Source organism: Phodopus roborovskii, unplaced genomic scaffold, assembly GCF_943737965.1.
Source record: "Phodopus roborovskii unplaced genomic scaffold, PHOROB, whole genome shotgun sequence".
In the NCBI taxonomy this organism is placed as follows: domain Eukaryota; kingdom Metazoa; phylum Chordata; class Mammalia; order Rodentia; family Cricetidae; genus Phodopus; species Phodopus roborovskii.
Genome location: NW_026126469.1, coordinates 7,598,430 through 7,618,558, shown reverse-complemented (window position 1 = coordinate 7,618,558; position 20,129 = coordinate 7,598,430). Strand labels below are relative to the sequence as shown.

The 20,129-nt window shown below is 47.8% G+C and overlaps 1 protein-coding gene across 1 annotated transcript in view; it reads right to left on the bottom strand.

Moving 5' to 3' along the window:
- Positions 1 to 1,380: 1,380 nt before the first annotated feature.
- Vps8 (VPS8 subunit of CORVET complex) overlaps positions 1,381 to 20,129 on the bottom strand; it is a 205,575-nt gene continuing 186,826 nt past the window's right edge. Inside the window, exons 46-47 of the mRNA XM_051191188.1 lie at positions 4,717 to 4,797; positions 1,381 to 1,908 (exon numbers count right to left, since the gene is read on the bottom strand). Coding sequence (XP_051047145.1) covers positions 1,759 to 1,908; positions 4,717 to 4,797 — 231 coding nt within the window. The 3' untranslated portion in view covers positions 1,381 to 1,758. The remainder of the gene's footprint in view (positions 1,909 to 4,716; positions 4,798 to 20,129) is intronic.

Below are 20,129 nucleotides of genomic sequence, written 5' to 3'. Positions count from 1 at the left end.
GGGAAAGATGGTGACTTTAGAAAACAGTAATGAAACCTGTTTGAAGCAGAGCCTGGCACATGGTTGGGGTTTAGAATATGACTGTGCCAACAGAACAAAGCATACACCCTCCTGCCCAGAGCAGAAGTAGAGGTAGAAGGGTTAACAAGCCTCATGAACAGCACCATGGGGAGTGCTCCCTGGAGCACAGGCAAGGTGGGTGCCCTGGGGAGGAGGGGGCATGCACTTCCATGTTGGGGCAGCCCCAGGAGTGCATCTGAGCTTTGGCCTTCACTAGAGTGGCTCTGACCTACCCAGAAGGCCACACTGTAGGAGGCCTTGATTGTGCTCTGGGCACAGCTGCAGCTTTAGGAACCGTTTACCGCAGACAGTGCTGAGTGGAAATGCAGCTCTGAAAGGATCCCTAATGCTCTCAATTATTTATCCACGAAAGCATCCATCATGGGTGAGCTGGCTTTCCTCTCACGGCACTCCTTCTTCTCCCGGAAGCCATATTGGGCCACGCCTTTGTAAAGCATTTTCTCATACATCCTGGAGAGCTTTATGGCTGGAAATTTTCGGAGGACCCCACAGCCTTCTTTAGCTTTGGGGGGTTCTAAGGGGGGCAGTACGGGGCAGAGCCTAGAGCCCAGGTCCTGGCTGGCAGCCCAGTGCTGTCCCCAACAGTGTCTCTTGGCAGCAGCACTTCCTCTGGCCCTCTGCCCTCAAGGCTGGAGCCTCATGGTTGTCAGAAAGTTCTTTAGAGGGGCCTCATCCACCCCAATGAAAGCTGATGTTTCTGATCATGTGGCATGCCCTTGCCTCCCCGGAGGGGGTAGGGAGATGGCTCTGTGGGTGAGAGTGCTTGCTAGGCATGGCTGCATGGCCCGGAACCCCAGTATGAAGGGGCAGAGACAGGTGCACCCTGGGAGCTCTCTGGTCAGCTAGCTTTCTGGGCCTTGACTGTGAGCAATGAGTCTCCATGCATTCCCCTCAGGTGAGAAGGACACCCTGCATCCTCTTCTGCAGCTCAGGGTGGTGGGGGGAGTGCCACTCCATGAAGGTGAGGGTGAGGTTGGCACCTCCGCCCTCATGAGGTGAGGGGCAGGCTCTGTGTTCTGTGCCTGTTCTGGTCATCTGTTCCCTGTGGGTTTGCTTAGCTGACCACGAGAGCTGAACCGGTGACACGGGCCATCTGAGTCTCCGGGCACAATGGCCTGCACAGCTGCTACACAGTGAGAGAAAGCTGACGACCAACATGTCCAGGCTCTTCTCTCCTTGGCCACCCTGACATGGCTACAAGGGCACCTGGGTGTCGAGGCCCAAGCGGAGCCTACAATGGAGGTGCTCGCGTGAACACTGAGGGTTCCTGACTTGACAGACTGAGAGCGGGGAATGGCGGGCATCAAACACTGAGGATTTATTGTTTTGAAGCACAGGTCTCCTGCTCACATGGGCTTTAACACAACATCTACAGGCATGGCTGGTTCCCACACTGCTGCTCTTTCCAGGCCAAGCTTTGCTTTCCACAGCCCATGAGCCCCCACAACTGCCACGTTACTTATATGAAACGCCATTGGGTATTTTATTTTCTCAAGGCTGGGCAGAATTCTAAGCAAAATGAAACCGGCCTGTGTCCTGGACTGATGCTGTACCAGCGAGACTACACTGAGATGGGAGGGGGCAGGGTGGGCACAAAGGCAGGCGTGTGGGAGGCAGAGGCCACGATGTCCAGCAGGCCCCTCCTGTCTCCTAGTGCTGGGCTCTTCCAGGGAGGCCTCAGTCTTCAGCCACAGGTGGAGGTGTGAGCTGCAGCTGGAAGTTCTCATTCTGGAAGATGCTGTTGAAAGCAGGGCCACTCTGGGAACCCGCAAATGGCCTACAGCTGTCACCACTGCGGTTCTGGGACAGTTCCGTAAGGAGAGCCAGCTGTGAAGAAGAGGACATGCGTGAGGTGTGGGGATGAGGTGTGGGAGCACACAGTCCTTCTGGGGGGCAGAAGTGGAGAGGGTCCTGACCTCTGTCTACGAGGAGTGAAAAAACTCAGTTTGGACCCCAAGGTGGTGTCTCCGGGAAGGGTGTGCCTCTGGGCACAGGAGGAGGCTGCTCGAGCACTGCAGGCCCAGCTGCCTCCCTCTAGATCACTCTCACATCTCTCCCGTAGGCCCTCTGGTGCCTTCTCTCTGGGTGCACAGTCCACAGTTATCACCACTGGCTTTGACCAAGTAGCACTCGTGGATCCCACCTCTCCTCTAAACACACCGTGCCTACTTAGAGCTGTCTGGTGTATACGCCTTGGCACTACCCTAGTCTGCAAGGTCTGGGACAGCTGCCAGGAGGGGACCTTCCTGCCAGCCCACTCAAAGGCCAGGCTGTCCGCTGTGGTTGCCTCCTCTCAGCTAGCTGGCTTTCTGCAAGTAAGAGACTGGCAGGCTGACACCCACATGCCCTTGACGATCAGAGCAGGAGCCGAGACCTCCTGCCTGTGAAGAGACAATACCTGGAATGTTCTATAGTGCTAACTTGAAGGGAGACCCAGGACCAAGATGCAAGCCCAGTCCAGTGGAAGGGGCCTGGAGATGGAGCGTGGTGCCCCTAGGCTACTCTTCTCGGGAAAGCTGCTGAGGCCTACCTGTAGGGACCGCCTAGAAGGGTGGTGAAGTAGCAAGTGAACCTTCAAATGCCTTGGGGCCTGTGTGCATCTGTCTCCTGGCACCAGTCAGTCCCCAGGAATCTCTGCACGCCTCCTCAGGGCCAGACAGGCTGGGTGCTTTTCATGGGTGACATTTTTAGTTTTCCACTGAACGCCAGAGTGACTCACTCAAGGCCACCCAGCTATGAGTGATAGGGTAGAATTCAAACTCAGATCCATGTGGCCATTCCTGTTCAGCCAAGCTGCCTATGGTCTTGCCTTCTGGAGGTTACATTGCCATCACCTGCTTGCCTGCCCTCACTTCTGGCTGTTCTGATCTCTGGCTGGGGTCCTCCCATCACAAGCAATAATGGCACAGAGCTCATGTTGCCAACAACACTACCACTGGCTACAATATTTAGGGAGGCGAGTGAAGCCCTCTACACTCTAAGGACCAATTTATCAAAACCAACCCAGTCCTCAGTCCTGGCTCAGCAACTCACACTCACTGTTGGTCAGCTTTAGCTGTCAACCTGACACAACTGTCACTTGGAAGGGGACGCCTCAACTGAAGAACCACCTCCATCAGGTCAGCCTGGGGGCATTTCCTTAATTGTTAGCAGATGTGGGAGGGCCTGGCCCACTGTAGCTGGTGCCAACCTTAGACAGGTGGGCCTGGGCTACAAGAAGGGTAACTGAGGAAGCCAGAGAGCAAGTCAGTAAGCAGCACTGCTGCTGTGGGGTAGAGACTCTTCTTGTTCAGCTTGAGCCACATCTCACGGCGCTCCCAGCCTGAACTCCATTCAGCTCCTCAAGGGATGCCTGAATTCCAACACCATGGCAAGGAGACCAACCACAAACCACAAACCACAAACCATGCTCCTATTTCTAAGTCTCACTGTTGCCTCCTCCTGCCTTGGTGACTAGGGGATCACTGGCCCTGAAGAAGGGGACAGAATGGTGGACAGTATGTGGACAGAACGGTGACTCTGACTCTAGTTCCTGGTCAGAACTTAGTGGCAAGTAGGAAGGGACGGAATGGCACCAGCCAGTTCAGCAAAACTGCAGGGTCTCACTTGGGAGATCTTGGAAGCTTCCAGAAATAAGAACCTCTGTCCAGACCAATGACTCCAGAGGGAGTGCCACTTTATCCCCAGTGTCTACAAGAATGGAGTGACAACAGGGCTACACGCCCAGAGGCAGCTGGGACTAGAGGAGCTCAGAAAACCACCGGGATGGGTGGGATGCGGGTGTGACCTGGAGTAGAGGAGCTGACATGGCTAGAAGCAGCATGGGCTGTGCAGAAGGGAAGGGACGTGAAGGGTGCCTGGCCAGGGTGGCATGGCCTCAGTGGTGACATAGAACCTTACCCAGAGCTAGGCAGTCTGGAGGGAAAGATGCTGCCAGGCCTGAGCTCTTGATGACTGGATGTGATACGGGCCATCCCAGGCAAGGCAGGCAGGCTGACCGCCCAGGGAAACACTCCAGCCTGCCTTGCACGCCTGTGCAGGACTGACTGCTAGTAGCCTTCAAGTCTGCGCCCTCCTCCCAGAGATGTAAGAGACCAAGATTCAGCCATGCCCAATCTCCAGTCCTCACTGCAGCGTGTGGTGGTCACAGACCTACCTTGTGGACAAGTGAAGCAGTGTGTACAACTTCTGGCCACTGTTCTTGAAGAAAGGGCTAGCCTCATCTTTCTTTCACTCTGTTTGCTAGTAGGCATGCAGAAGCAGTGGCCAGAGCTGGACCAACCATGCTGAACTACGTGAGCATAAGCCTCAAGCTGGGGAGACCTGGAGGTTCAGGGATGCTTAGTATTGCTCTTTCATGGTTCAAATACAACTAAAGCAGATGGTGAAGAAGGCCTAGCTGTAGAGCAGGTTTGGCAGTGTCGGATATAAACAAAGTCCTTCTCAAGGAGGAAATAGGCTACTAGTTTTCTCTCCTGAGACAGGCCATGCACAGCCCCCTGTGTGCTCATGGCTCCTGGGAGGTAACAGATGCCTCTCTGACCACTGGTGGGTCATGTGGTCAGAACAGGTACAACAGGGCACTTTCCAAGCTGGAGCTGGAAGCAGGACACCAAACAGTAAATTCCACATTACCCGGGAACTTCCGCGGTAGAGCCGACAGAGCTGGTCAAAGGCTTGGATTTGCTGTGGGTCCAGAGCAGAGTCTGAGTTTGCCTAGGGAATAAAGAATGGTTAGATCAGTAATGACATGTCTGTCCCTAGGCAGCCTCTGACCTTCCGAATCCAGACACTGTACTTCCCTCATTATAGTCCTGGCAGCTGGGGGATTTGTCTGAGCATCCTTCTGAAGGCCTGCTTTGATGCTCCTCCCACCCCACCCTCTATTTGTGCACTGTTTTCCCATACTCGTGACCTCCCTGAGGCCTCTGGGTGGAGTGCCTTTGGTCCACCCACTCTTGTACACCCATATCCATCACCTAATGTGGCTTCCACAGCCTGCCTTTCTTTGCCATTTCCTTGTTTGTTATAACTTTGGCTGCAAGACCAGTCTGCTCCAGCTTGAAGAGGGGACTCTGTAGCACTTCTGTTATCTGTCTATGTTGTCCCCTGGCCCCAGGGGCCTGCCAGTGCTGTAGCAGGCCTTGCCTAACTCATGCCCGGGGAGAGGAGAGGGATTCCAGGGAAGGAGCCCTAGGGTCAGCATATCTGAACACTAGCACTCATCCCACATGACCTCGGAGAATGTTTCACTCCTCTGAGCCTGGAGGTGATCCTCTGGAGGTCACTGGCAGTTAAGCTAGATGACAGTCTGCCTTTCACAAGCAAGGGCTCAATCATGTTAGCTGCTGTAACTACACCTCAGAGGTACCCTTGGTTAGAGGTTTATCTCCAAAGTGTTTTGCATTTGTGCATTAGGCTAGTAAAAATCTGTTGTTGCCTCACACTATGAACCTCTCAGGCAGAAAGGAAAAGGGTTTCTCAACATACACCCCACATGAGTAACCACAAGGGCTTCAGTGCTAAAGCATGTGCAGGGTTGACATGTAAGCCAGAGGGTAAGCTGAGGCCTGGCGCAAACACAACCACTAATAACATTCAGGGTCCTGGCTGCTTCAAGCTGCCAGTGGGCCATCTCACCAAGTCCTCAAAAGCCTTCTATGAAAAAGGTCCTGGAAGATTCATTTTTCCACCTAGAAAGTTATTAACTTTAATTAATTAATTAACCTGGGGTGTGTGTGCATGCCGTGGTTCCTGAGCGGAGGGTCACAGAACAACTTATAGGAGTCAGTTTTGTTCTGCTCTATGTGAGTCCTAGGGATGGAACCCAGCTTTGTTAGGTTTGGTGGCAGTAGTCACAGAGGTATTTCACTGACCAGATGTGAACTTGAAGTAGTATGAGACACAGAAACCATAAGACATATGTAAGTTGCCTTTGTCTTCTAGAAACGGCTCTGCTTCTTTCCCCAACATGTGTACCACCCCCGGGAGACAGCTGCCTACAGCTGGGAATGGAAACAGCACCGAGTGAGACCAGCCTTGCTGGCCCCACCTCCAGGTACCACAGCTGTCCTCCAGCAGGAGGGAAGAAGTCTGAAGCTTCAGAAAAGCTGCAGCCGAAGAGAAGGGGACTCACAGCTCCCCAGACATAATGCCATAGCTGGCCTAGCTTATGGCTGCTTTCTTCTTGATGGCTGAGGAGGTGGCTTGAAGAAGTGCAGAGTGGATGAGAAGGGAAAGAGGGTGACCTCTTGGGGCTCGCCCTTGTTTGGCTACGCTCATTTCACTGGATCTTGCAGACAGACCTTGCAGACAGACAACGGAGCCCACTACAACCTGTGTGTTAAAGCTGCCTGGACACTTGTTAAGAACCACTTGGCATCAACACTATTAGTTAGAAAAAATTATACTGCAAAGAGTATGTGTCACACATGTGATAGGATTTATAAGATGGCCAAGGAGGTTCTAAGACCTGAAAGTCTGATAAATACACCAAGCTTGGCTCAAACCAAAGCACCCATTAAGGCACATCCACTGGCAAACATGACCCAGCACCTTTTTCAGACCCCTTAGCACCAGTGCCCAGACTGGGAGCAGACAGATGGGGAAGGGTCACGCATCATGAACTGGCCATTATACACCTCTGCCATGTCCCATATAAGGGACCAGCCCTGATTATCGTGTGGCAAGGTATTCTAGCTTCATTTCTTTATTGTGACAAATACTCTGACAAAGAGCAACTTAGGGAAGATGGATTATTAGGTTTACAGTCCAGGTTTCAGTCCATCAGTTCAGTGAAGTCAAGGCAGGAAACTAAAGCATTGAGTCCACAGTTGGGGCAGATGGCATGAGCATCCCTGCCTCCTAGAAGCTAGCTTTCTCCTCTCTTAAGTGCTCAGGAATGCCTGAGGGGGTGTGGGTGGGCTGGGTGTGGGTGAAGGGATAGGAGTGGTAGGGGTGTGTTGGGAAGCGCCAAGGGTCAGATGTTGTAGTCTATCATAATTTAGCAGCTCTCCTGGGCCCAGAGACATCCTCCAGATAAGGTTAGGTAGACAGCAGGAATCCCTAACTGGCCCATTTGTCCTCATGGATTGGTGGCCAATGGACTTCAAGAAAAAGGGGGACTCCATGGGTGGGTGTGAGGTGGGGAATGGTGTGGTCTACAGTGGGCTGAGCCCCCCTCCATCAACTAATAATCAAGACAGTCCTCTCAGACACATCCACTGGCTAACCTGATTAATTCTTCATTTAGACCCTAGAGCTGAAAGTGGAAACTAACTAGCATAAGAGGGTTCGATGAGAAGGGCCAGCAAGAAGCAAACAGAGAAGGGACTTGTGGATTGTTCTTTTAAGATGTGTTACATTTGTTTATGCTGTGAAACATTTGTTTAATGATGCAAAGATGTGTTGTATTCTTTTATGTTGCATTTGTTTAACTCTGTGAAGCTATGTTACTCTGCCTGTCCAAAACACCTGATTGGTCTAATAAAGAGCTGAACAGCCAACAGCAAGGCAGGAGAAAGGATAGGCAGGGCTGGCAGGCAGAGAGAATAAATAGGAAGAGAAGAAGAAGAGAGATCAAGGAGAAAGAGAACAAAGAGAGGAGGATGCTAGGGCCGGCCAGCCAGCCAGCCACACAGTAAGAGTGGAAGGAAGACGATATACAGAAGAAAAGGAAAAAGCCCAGAGGCAAAAAGGTAGATAATTCAAGTTAAGGAAAGCTGGCTAGAAATAAGCATTCATAAGTAATAATAAGCTTTCTTGTGTGATTTATTGAGAGCTGGGTGGTGGACCCCCAAAAGAGTCAAAGAGCAAAGACAACCAACAACAGGAAAAACACTAGGGAAGGTAGGCTATTTAAAAAAGACACGGCAAAAGCCAACACACAGCAGAGCAGTAACGGCAAGGAAAGCAGTTCCCTTATAGAGATAAGTGTGCAAATTGGTCTTTGGCCTGAAGAGATACTAAATCATGTATCAAATGTCAGGAACTGCACTTCATGCAGAATCATAAGACCATGATGGAAAATGGAGAGGTACTGGCCACTCTGCTCCCCAAGATCTACTGAATTTCCCTCAGACCCTGTAAAAGAAAAGCCCTGTCGGACACTGTGATCTCTTAAATTTTGTTACTAATTGTCTTTCCTTCCTCATTCATTCCTCCCCCAACCTCAGCCAGCAGCTCCCCCCCACCCCCCGCAAAGCTAGCCTCAATCTTGTATTTGGTCCATTTTTGCCTCCTGTTTGCAGCCACAGAAACAGTGGCTGAAGAGAACTTGGTGGCAACTATTTCTGTGGGCTGAGACAAACCCTGGTTTTATATTATTTCTCACAGACATGCAGTTTTACAAAACCTAGATTTTCCTCATTTACTCATCTTATTCCAGCAGATATATTTTGGAAGCAATTACGATCTTTTTAGGAAAGTGAAGGTCATGTCACAGGGCAGTAGAATGCTACTGCTAAAAACAGAACCACGTCATCAAGCCCCTGGGAAATACTGTATAGCTAAGCTGTGGGTTTATTCTGGGCACGGGAAACACTGGTGCCTGCCCTTGGGAGTTGCTGACTGAGTCAGAGGTGCAGATGTCTCAGACAAGGTCCATTCCAGTTTCTGACCCAGTGCATCTCAGGCTTCAGTGTGAAGGAGATTTGCTCAGGGGTGTTATCAAATGCTGACTCTGGATGGCAGTGTCCAGTGGAGACTCCACAATGTGGGAGGCTGAGGCAGGAGGAGTTTGTCCTGAGCCAGCTTGGGTTACATGGTGAGACTCGCTTAAATGTTTTTGTCATAAAACCAGATCTGTGCTGGCGGATATGGGTGGGTTTTGAAGACACACACCTCAAGCAACTGAGGGGAATGGTGTCTGCACTGTTCCTTACAGTGTCCTGATGGTGATAAGATACACTTAAGTTCTAGGTATTTTAGTTCCGGGTTCAACCGTATCCAGCCAATTAATTACCATATTTTTTCCCCTAAGGTGACTCATTTAGGTATGTTGCTTTCAACATTTGTTGAGTTCACATGGACCCTGGCAATCCTAGATTGTTTAACCAGACCATAGTGTTCTTGCTAAATGGTTTGTTCGAATCTTACTGGATTAAACACTTTACATTTTTACCATGTACACAGGTCTGTTGAAGTGCTTAGGACCTCACAGGTGCTCACCTGCCATCCAATCTGAACTCCATACCTTGAATGACAGGACACTGAGGGTGGACAGAGCCTCTGCAAACATATATGCACAGATGGCTGTGCATCTGGCTGTGGCCATGAGGCTTCTGAGGTGTTGACTGGCTCCTGTCTACTACCTCCAGCCTCATGAACTGGGATTCAGTTCTGTGGCTCAACAGGGGTTCTAGAGATCCTACTGTGCCAGGCCCTGACAACAGTGCCTTCTTTTGCAAGTTGCCTCGGACAAGGGGTATCTTCACAGCAATAGCACAGTAACTTATATATCTACCAATAGCCAATAGCTCCCTGGGCAGGAGTTTTTATTCTTAAAAAATCATCATTCTCTTCCAGACATCCCCTCTTGTCCACCTCCCATTCCTGTCACATTCTTCCCATCTTTATCAGTCTTTTCCCAGGTTCATGACTTTTGGTTTGGTTTGGTTTAGCCAGGGCTACCTGTGCACCTTTTGGATTAGAAGTGAAGCCTGGGTGGGCCACTGATGCATGTACAACTAGAGGCAACAAATTCTTCACCCTTGAACTGTCAGTAACAAACAGTTTGGCAGTGACAGGGTCACCATGCCCGGCTCAGCCCTAGCTCTTTATTTATTCTACCCTCAGCACTCTGGACTCAAAAACCCATTCAGCCAACACTCACTAAAACCCACATCATGATTCATTCTGAGCTGTCAAGTCTACAGTTGGACTTTGTAAAAGGTTCCTGTGATCACGAGTATGTTTATCCTACATGTCAACCAAACCATTAATTGTATTTTATTTTATCCAGGTTGGGGAAAGTATTATTTTTAAATGTCAGGGAAAAAAATTATCAAACAAGGCCTGTGCCACCTGAGATGCTGGGGCTGGAGGTCTGAGCTATGTCCCTGTGCCAGAACTGATGCTGTCTTCACCAATCACTATGAGCACAAGCTTAGGCAAGTCCCCTGCTCTCTGAGCAGGGTGGGCTGCTCCTGACTTTAGGTGACACAGGGATACTGATCAGAGCTTCCAATATGAAATGGCTAAGCAGCTAGAAGGAAAGCCATGCCCAGGATTCAGATGGGAGATGTCATTCTGTAAATGTTTTTCTTATTGGTTAATGAATAAAACACTGTTGGCCAATAGGAAAGCCAGATAGGTGGGACTAGGAGAGGTGGAGGATTCTGGGAAATGTAGTAGAGTTGTGATGTGACCTCAGGAGGAGAGGACACAAGTCTGGCATTCTCGATAGATAATACCATGTAGAAATACATATATTAGTAATTATGGATTAATATTTGAGACAGAACAGCTTTATAACTAATAGAGTCTCTATGTGTTATTTTGGTACTGACAGGGCTCTGGGATCAGGCTAGTGGGAAAGAGCTCATAACGAGAATCCAAGAGCTCTCACAGGGCTGGTACTTAAAGGACACAGAACAGCCTGTAGGCCCTGCATACACAGCCAGTCCCATCATGTGCCTTCATGAGACCTCATCCTAATGTGACCAGAGGCCCAGAAATGGAGCGCTGAAGCACAGGGCAGAGGCCACAGAGATGAGGCCAGGGAACAAGAACAGGCATGCTGCCTGGGAGGGTATGGGGCAAAAGGGAATGGCACCTTGAAAATGGAAGCTATGCAAGGACTAGCAGGGCAGCCTGCTCGCTAGCACCAAGCCAGCCTGAAGCAGCTTTGGAATCAAGATCTACCCATCAGATGGCTGGAGGGATAGGAAAGGAGAGTGACAGCATCCTTGCTTATTCAACAGTTTCCTACAAACCCATTGCAATGCAGAGAGCAGGGCTGGGTTTCTGACAGCAATTGGCTCTACCTGGATTCTAGCTGAGTGGCTCTGGAGATACTTGGCTTCTCTCAGTCTGTTTTGTTGTCTGTGAAACAATGCTTTGCAGAGTTATCATGAGACTTAAAGATCATATGAATCTGGTTCCCATTTGATGTTTAATAACGGTAGAAGTAACTGTGAATGAGTGTCTTATGCTAGAAGTGTCTGGTAGAAAGAACAGTGGGCTGGGGTCAGGACACCTGAGCTCCCATCTGCTCACCAGCTTCCTGTGTAACCCACTGGGCCCAAGCTACAATTTATTTCGGAGTACTGCTACTATAGACTACATTCTACCATTCAGGGATGTGGGCACCAGGAGACAATGCGTATTTAGGACATGAGAGCCTCGACGAGCACAGTGGTGGTTACTGAAGACAATCATGGCTTTTAGTGCAAATCAAAAGCAAGGCAGGGCAGCCAACTAGAGGCACCGCCACAACACAGCCCTGAAGGGATGTAAGCCTCGGTGAAAAGATGTTGCACAGAGAAACTGATTTGCCAAGTCGGTGTCAGGCACAAAGTGAAAGCAGGAGCAATGAGAATCCCACCGGAAAACATCTAGAAATGGACATTCTTTCAGCAGAGGCAGGATACAAAACCAAGTTAAACCACAGCCTTTCTATACGTCAATAGCAGGGAATCTAAGGGAATCCCATTCGCAATAGCCTCAGGAATTATATCTAGGAATGAACATAACTAAGTAGGTAAAACAATCTCTACAATGGAAACTTTAAACTCTCTAAAGAAAGAGGTCAAGGAAGACACTAGAAGGTGGAGAGACCTCTCATGATCATGGATTTTAGTACAATGGAAGACACTAGAAGATGGAGAGATCTCCCATGCTCATTAATTAGTAGAAGACACTAGAAGATGGAGAGACTGCTCATGCTCATGGATTAGTAGAAGGAAGACAATAAAAGATGGAGAGACCTTTCACGTTCATGGATTAGCATTACTACTGTGAAAATGTCCATCTTACCAAATTCAGTGTAGAAATTCAATTCAACCCCAACTAAAATCCCTATAGAAAAAGAATAAAACAACATTCTAAAATTCTCCTATAGCATAAAGGTGCAGAAAAAATCTTTATAAACAGGACTCCATCTGCTGAGGATTAAGGCCAACAAGCGACAAATGGGGCTCCATAAAACTAAAATGCTCTGTACAACAAAGGGAACAACCAAGTGAAGAAGGCACCACAGAGAAGGAGACCTTTGCCATCTGTACTGCTGATAGAGGGTTAATATCCAGACTACAAAGAACTAAAGGAAAATAGTAAAATAAACAAAATGACTTAATTTTAAAAATAGATCTTAACAGAGAGGTCTCAAAAGATGCAATCAAAATGGCTAAGAAATACCCTCAGAAGTGTTCAACTTGGGGCATGGTGGCAATGCCTTTACTCTTCAGAAGCCAGCCAGTTAGGGCTACATAGTGAAACCTGCCTGTATGTACCCCCCCAAATGTTTTTTAACATCCTTAGCAATCAGGAAAATGCAAATTAAAGCCCGTGTACTACCTGCCCCCTCTCTAGAGTTCCTTCTGCACAGCCCATGGTTCCTTTCTACTTCGCATGCTTTTGTGGTTATTCTAAAGATGTAGAGGTAGTGTCCAGATATGAGAAAGACTATATTATATTTGTATTTACTCTGTACCATATTTTCTAGTTCTACACACTTACCTGCAAAATTTTATTTTTTTTTGTATTAGTTTTTTTTTTATTTTACATATCGATCCCAGTTTCCTCTCCTTCCCATCCTCCAATGCCCATCCCCAATTTCATTTTTCTTTACAGCTGAATAATATTCCAAAGTATGTATGCATATATACATACATATATATGTATATATAATCCCATTTCAATAATCTCAGTTGAAGGGACCTTTAAGTTGTTCCCATCTCCTAGCTACTGTGAACAGAGTGGAAATGAACATGGCTGAGCCAGCATCTGTGGAATAGGATGTTGAGTCCTTTGCATGCTAGGTCATAATCTACTTCTATCTATTTTTGTTTTTTAAAGAACTCACAGTGATTTCCTCAGTGGAACAGCAGTTTGTAATGTAATGCCATCAGCAGTAAGTGAAGGGTGTCTGTTTCTCCACATACATCTGCTGTCTGTGTTTATTAACAACTGTCCAATTGGACTTAAGGCCTGCTGAAGGAGGGAGTTAACTCCTGGTACCATAAACCTAGCCAGATGCCCAGGGGTGGAGAGGTCACAGGCCATTTTCCTAAATCAGCACCAGGTTGTACATCTACAATGCTACCTGTACACCTAAGGCTTTGGGGACAATCACAGAGGAGGGGGTGGGAAGACTATAAGAGCCAAAGAATCATGATGCCTGCTACAAGACTGTCTCCTCAACATTACAGGGATGCTGCACCCATGACATCCCAACAATATGGCTGCCAAAACAAGACCCCCCCCCCATAATGACAATACAAGTTGACATGCTGATGTGGATGGGGACAGTGCTGAAAGACTCCAGCCCTAGATGAAGAGCTATAGGCAATCAATGGCTACTGAAGAAGGAACAAGTCCCTCGATGAGCTAGCCAATCCTAATGATCAACCCTACACACAGGTATACAAATGACACTAAATGATTCAATAGGTTATATGCACACATACACGTAAGAATGATTAAAGAAGGGAGTGGGGGCACAGGAGTTAGTGGGGAGAGGGAATGGTGGAAGAGATGGGCATAGTCACATATTTCTAAAAAAAAAAATACAATTTAAATTAAAAAGAAAATGGAGGGGGAAAAAAGACAACAAGCAAAACCTGAGCAGTGGGGCAAGCCCTTCCCCATGTCCCAAACCGTCCTAGCATGGAACTGTGTAGGACTGATTCCCCCGTCACATGGGGAGAAGTGACTGTTACTAACCTACATCAAGTTTCTTTCCAGGTGATGAAGTCAGTCCACTGCTAAGGGCTGGAAATTAAACCGCAGCTGAACATTTCAGAGGAAGGAACAGTGCTGCCCTGCAAATGACCTGCAATGCTCAGCACTAAAGTAAATCCGGTCAAAAATGAGGTCTTGGTGATCTGTGAGTGCCCTGGGGAGAGGCATGTGAGGCTAGCACAGCATGCCAGCACACTGCAAAGTGGGGTGACTCACAGATGTGGTGAGTGAGCTGTAATTACAGCCACCAGAGAAAGCCGACCAGGGCATTCAGAACCCTCTGTCCTCTCGGCCATACAACCAGCTTCACTACAGAAGCATTCGAGCCACTGCACCCTGAAAGAGGGACGTGAGTCAGGGAGCCTGCACGAGAGCCTTCCAAGCACACACAGGAACACCAACGGGCACAGAAAGATGCACCCTGCTTGTTCATTTCTTGCTCATAATCCATGTGCAAAATTCCATTTCCTAATTGTCTTCCCACCTAACATGCTTTGGAGAGCCTTGGGTGCTTGGTGCACTGAACCAACATAGCTTGTGTCTTCCATGGACAGAAACATAATTTGCTGGGGTATGAATGCATCAACAACAATAACAAAAATGTATTTCAGCTTTTCTCTTGCCTGTCCTCAACTTCACTTTGAAATCTGTTGGCATTATAATTGACTGTTGCCCTTAGCTAGAGTTTTGCTATCATTTGAGCTGTTTCAACCTAGAGGCCTAACCATTTAAAGGTCTTTGTTAAAACAAAACCTTGGCTTCAAAGGTAAGCAAACCTCAGCAACCTGTTTTGCAAATAGAAAGCGCCCTTCTTGAACGTCTAACATGGTATGCTCTCACACCAAATACCTGACCCTTTCAGCCCTCTTACATCCCAGTGATTCAAAAATCCATAGGTCACAGCTAATGATGAATGAGATAATGAACTAACACATCAGGCTATTAAGCTGCCTGAGAGAGTGACAAACCCGAGGACAGGCTGAAGAAGCTCTAGAGGGACAGTGACATAGACCTTTCACAGCAGAATGGGCAAATGTTGGCAGTGCTGGCTGAAGCTTCTGTGGTGAGTAAAGAGGGACAGCCGGCAGGACTGCTGCAGCCCAGTGTCACTGCCGTGTGCCAGCATGGTACAAGGCATTCTCTGCACTGTCTATCAATCGCCACAGCACCCTATGAGGGACTTCTGTTGCTCTCACTTTACTGATGTGCCAAAGGTCACACCAGTGCTGGAGCACAGATCTGAATGGAGGCAATCCAGTTCCAGGGACATCTTTTACTTGTCATGGTCTCAGTACTGGTCTGCAAGAAGCCTGACAAAACAGTCACTTACAAGGAACACAAAGAGCAGAAATGGGCCTGGCTGGGTCAGTAACACTGGTGGCCTCTGCTAGGGAGTCTTCATGATTCTGCTCTGGGACATCAAAGCTCATTCCATCAGGCCTTCAGAGAGGAAGAGAGAAAGATAGCTGGGAGGAAAGCAGGCAGGGAGGAACCTCAAGCCTCATGTAAACCAGCTGCGCCACACGGTGCCAACCACGCTTCTGCAGCCCGAGCGAACTCCCACCCTGGCTCTGACACTACACATTAGTGACACTAATGAGTTGTGCTGCCGCCCTTGACTGTCATCACATCTATGAAGTAGGAGAAAGTCTGTGTAACTGCTTCCCAAGCTGCTGCAGGGGGTAAGGGGGGGGGGGGGAAGAGGAGATGCAGGCTTCCTGCTGCCCACAGAACTCTTGGTCGCCTGTCAGATGCCTCCGTATGTTTAAGAACACAGCAGCAGCCCAGGGAGGAAGTATTTACTGTCTGTACACGGCAGGACACTGAGGGCCTGACATGCTAATGTTCTGTTTGTACATGACAGGACGAGCCACTAAAACACATGCGTGGAAGACAGGAGGTGACATGAAATTATAAAGTGTTCTGGGTTTCCCACAGGTGAATCCAGCTGCCAATGGCTGGGGTGCTGACTCTGCACCTGCCAAGTGTCTTCCAAGTCACCTGAGGGGCAAGTATCACTAAATGCTGTTTTATTACAAAGGAAGCGCAAGTGTTTCTGTGTGAAATGGTGGAGGCCTGAGACTCATATGGGTAGTCTATCAGTCTTGCCTCTTTTTCATTCCCTCCCCCCTTGGATATGGGTCTCTTACTGAAGCTGGAGCCAACTTCCTGCCTCTGCCTTCCCAGAGCTGGGCCTGCTCTGCTATTCAAGCCAAATGTTTTTGTGTGTTTTGTTTGATTTACCCATTTTGTGCTCTCTTTCACTCACATACTGTCCCTGAATTAGTATAATGTCTCTAAAACCCATATGCTACCATGTACACGCTTGGCTACTCCCTGCCTGACTTACTGTGAAAGACAGCACCCGGGGAACAAACATGACAGTCCTGTCAGGCCAGATGGCGAAAGCTGGTTTGACAACCCGAATGACATGCAATTTAGCATTTCGGTCAAAATCATTAAAGCCTGCCTACCATCCTGACATTAGGGAGGGCTGGCCACAACTGCCTCCTAGGTAGGGTGTCACCTCACTGTAATTAATACAGGCAGTACTCAGGCACCGTAACCCAGAGGGCTCAGGCTGGGTTCACTGCAATGGGAATGAGAAGGACAGCGGTAGCAGAGGGGACATGTGGTGAGGCTGGGGTCCCCAGTGCAAGTTCCTAAGCAGAGAAGTTTGACCACAAGGCAGATTATGGCCCTTCTATGACTGCTTTCTGTTTTTGTCAGAAAGGGGAAAATTTTAAAAACCTATTAAGATTTCTTTTAGAGGCAGCAGAGTTACAAAGAAGGCATCTTAGAGGATGTTATTGTTCTACTAGTCAAAAACCCTTTTTTCATCACTGGCCAAATGTCTGGTCTTCCTTAAAAAATGATTCAAAATAGGGAAAGACTTCATTTTCATATATATATTTAAGGCCTGCTATTCTCTGACCATCTCTGATTGTTTCTACTTAGGAAAAAGTCAATTATCTTCATGGGCTGCTCAGGGCAGTGACTGTAACAGGGCTCCTCTGAGGGGCCAGATCCAGACTGTTCTATCAGAGTCCTGAGGTCTGGATTGTATGGGGCTCTAACATTCCTGTCTATCAGAACCAAACATGCCCTACAAATGACGGCCCAATAATAAGAGATACAGAGAAAAAAAACAGAATCATGGGTTTAGCTCTAAAATTAGTGTGGTGAATAAGAATGGCCTCTATAGGCTCATATATTTGAATGCTTAGTCATCGGGGAGCAGCACTACTTGAGAAGGATTAGAAGGTGTAGCCTTGTTGAAGGGTGTCACTGGAGCTTTGAGGTTTCAAAAGGCCATGCCAGGCCTAGATTCCCCACCCCCTTTGCCTAAGGATCAGGATGTAGTTCTCAATTACATCTCCAGCACCAGGCCCACAATACCTGCCCTGATGATCATGGACTAAGCTTCTGAAACTGTAAACAAGCCCCTAATGAAATGTTTTTCCTTTTTAAGAGTTGCTGTGGTCACAGTGTTTGCTCACAGCAACAGAACAGTTGGTACTGTGGGATGGTGCACTGCTGTGACAGGTGTGATCATGCTGCTTGTTGGAAGAATTTAGAAGACTTTGGATGCTTCGGGGTGGGTAGTGGTTAGTGGGTCATCCTAGTAGAAACATGGAAGACAGTGTGAAGGCAAGTTGAACAGTGGGGGCCCAGTTCAAGAAGTTTCAGAGGAAAGAATATTAGTAAGTGGCATAGAGACTATTCTTGTGATATTTTGGTAAAGAATGTGGCTTTTTGTCCTTTGTGTTAAAAATGTGCCTGAGGCTAAACTGAAGAGTTTTGGATTAATGGCATTGGCAGATGAGATTTCAAGACAGCCCAATATTGACTCTGTCATGTGGTTATTAGTGAGCACCTTCAAGTAGATCAATAATGTAAAGAAACAAAATGGACAAAAAGAAATACAAAATGTACAGTTAGAGGAGAAAAGGAGCACCTGGAAGTGTAATGGAGTGAAGTCCAGTGTTTAAGGAGATAAAAAGCTTAAAGAAAAGCCTGATGCTAAATGAAATTAAGGGAGTGGTGACCTCAGGGAAAGACCCCACCCAGCTAAGCTTCCAACTTGTGAAAAAGAAAGAATTAAAGAAACCATCAATCGGTGAAGGAAACCACTGAAAACAGAACCCTGACACAAATGTAACCGAAGGCGGGGCCACGTTCCAGCCTCTGCAGGCAGCTTTGGCCACATGGTTCTAGCTTTGGAGTCAAGGCGATACAAGAAGGGAGTTGTGGAATCTCCTTCTCTGGCCAAGGAAAGCTGTGAAGGCCAGGCATGTGTCAGGATGTCCCTGGATGGAGGCCCAGAGAGGCCAAAATGTTGGAGATGCCAGAGTTGTGGGATCCCTGCCAAGGAGAGCTGCTAACAGGGACTAGAACCAGCCCAGAAGAGAGACAAGTGTGTTGCAGTCAACGAAGCTGAAAGGAGTTGGGGACCTGAAGAGTGTTTTGGCATCAGACACGGAGATGCACAGTTTAGTGTTTGCCCAGCTGGTTTTCAGTTTTGCTTTGGTCCAGTATTTTTTAGTATGCTCCTCCCCACCCCCTTTTGGAATGGTAATGTGCTGTTGTTTGTTGAAAGTATTATCTGCCTTTTGATTTTGACTTCACAAGGGTGTTTCAGTTAGGAGATTGGCCTCAAGTCTCAGAACTTTGGACTTTTAAGCAATCTTGAGACTGTGAAAGGCAAAGGGGAAGTCTGAAGTTGGACTGAATGCATTTTTGCATTATGATATAGCTTCAAGTCTATCGAAGCCAGGGAGTGAACTGTGGTGTTTAAGTAAGAATGGCCTCCAAAGGCTCACATATTGGAGTGCTTAGTCATCAGGGAGTGGTACTGTTTGAAAGGATGAGGAGGTGTGGCCTTGTTGGAGGAGGTGTGTCACTGGGGTGGGCTCTGAGGTTTCAAAAACCCATGCTAGGCCCAGGCATTCTCTCTCTGCACACAGACCGGGATGGAGCTCTCAACTACTACTCCAGAACCAAGCCTGACACCACGCCATATTTCATTGAGAATGGACTAAGCCTCTGAAACTGTTAAACAAGCCTCCAGTTAAATGTTTCTCTCTAAGAGTTGCTGTGGTAGTGGTGTCTCTTCACAGCAACAGAACAGTGACTAAGACAATTAGCAAAACCAAGTTAACAATCCAATTACAAATTAAAGGACAGTGCCCATCACAAGGCTGGGATACAGTTATTCTCAACAGGAATTTGCTGTCTGAAATATACAAACATGTCTGAACTCTTTCTGTAGGATTTGGTTGTTGGGATAAAGGCAAGAAGTGTGTGCCCCTACCCCCAAACAAACAAATAAATATAAAGAAGTAAAATGTAAAAAATTGTAAAAGGAACCAGGGTTTCACAGCAGCAATGTGAATTTGAAGAGGAAGGAGCTGGGGTCACGAAATCAATAGAGGGTTGAATACTCAACTCACTTGTGCAGGCTAGAATCCACAGGCCTGGTGGGAAATGCTGCCTGGGACCCTGAAGGCACGTGGAAATTCCAGATGCTGCAAAGTGCCAGAAGACAAGAGAATGCTAATGATCCAGACTGGAAAGAGTGTGGATAAAGTGTGGATGTCAGAGGAGAAGCCCAGCCCTGAGTCTGGCATAGGATTCAGGATGCTTCAAACCTATTTGTAAAACAGCTGAGAACAAATTCCCTGAAATTTTTAACAGCAACTGACAGCCAGACTCGAAGATAAGAAACTGCAGACACTCAACACCACTGCTGTCAATATACAGCATACAATCTGAGATTCCTAGACAGGAGGAGCAGAAAATGTGACCCACAGCCAAGAAAACAGCAATAGCAATGCTCAGAGATGTTGGAACTAACATACTCTGAATTGGAAAAATAAGTGTGTGTGTGTGTGTGTGTGTGTGTGTGTGTGTGTATGTATATGTGTATATATATATGTATATATATATAAATAAATCAGAGGAAGTCAGCTGAACCAGCAGCTATAGTTGTAGTGCCTGATGCATTCCAAAATAACAGACATGATGGTACAGTTTTGGTATGTACTCTTCTATTGGAAGACAGGGAACAAAGATGGTCCAGAGACCTGCCACTGGCACCCACACTGTCTACACACAGCCCACCCCTGAGCCTAGAGGGAACCACC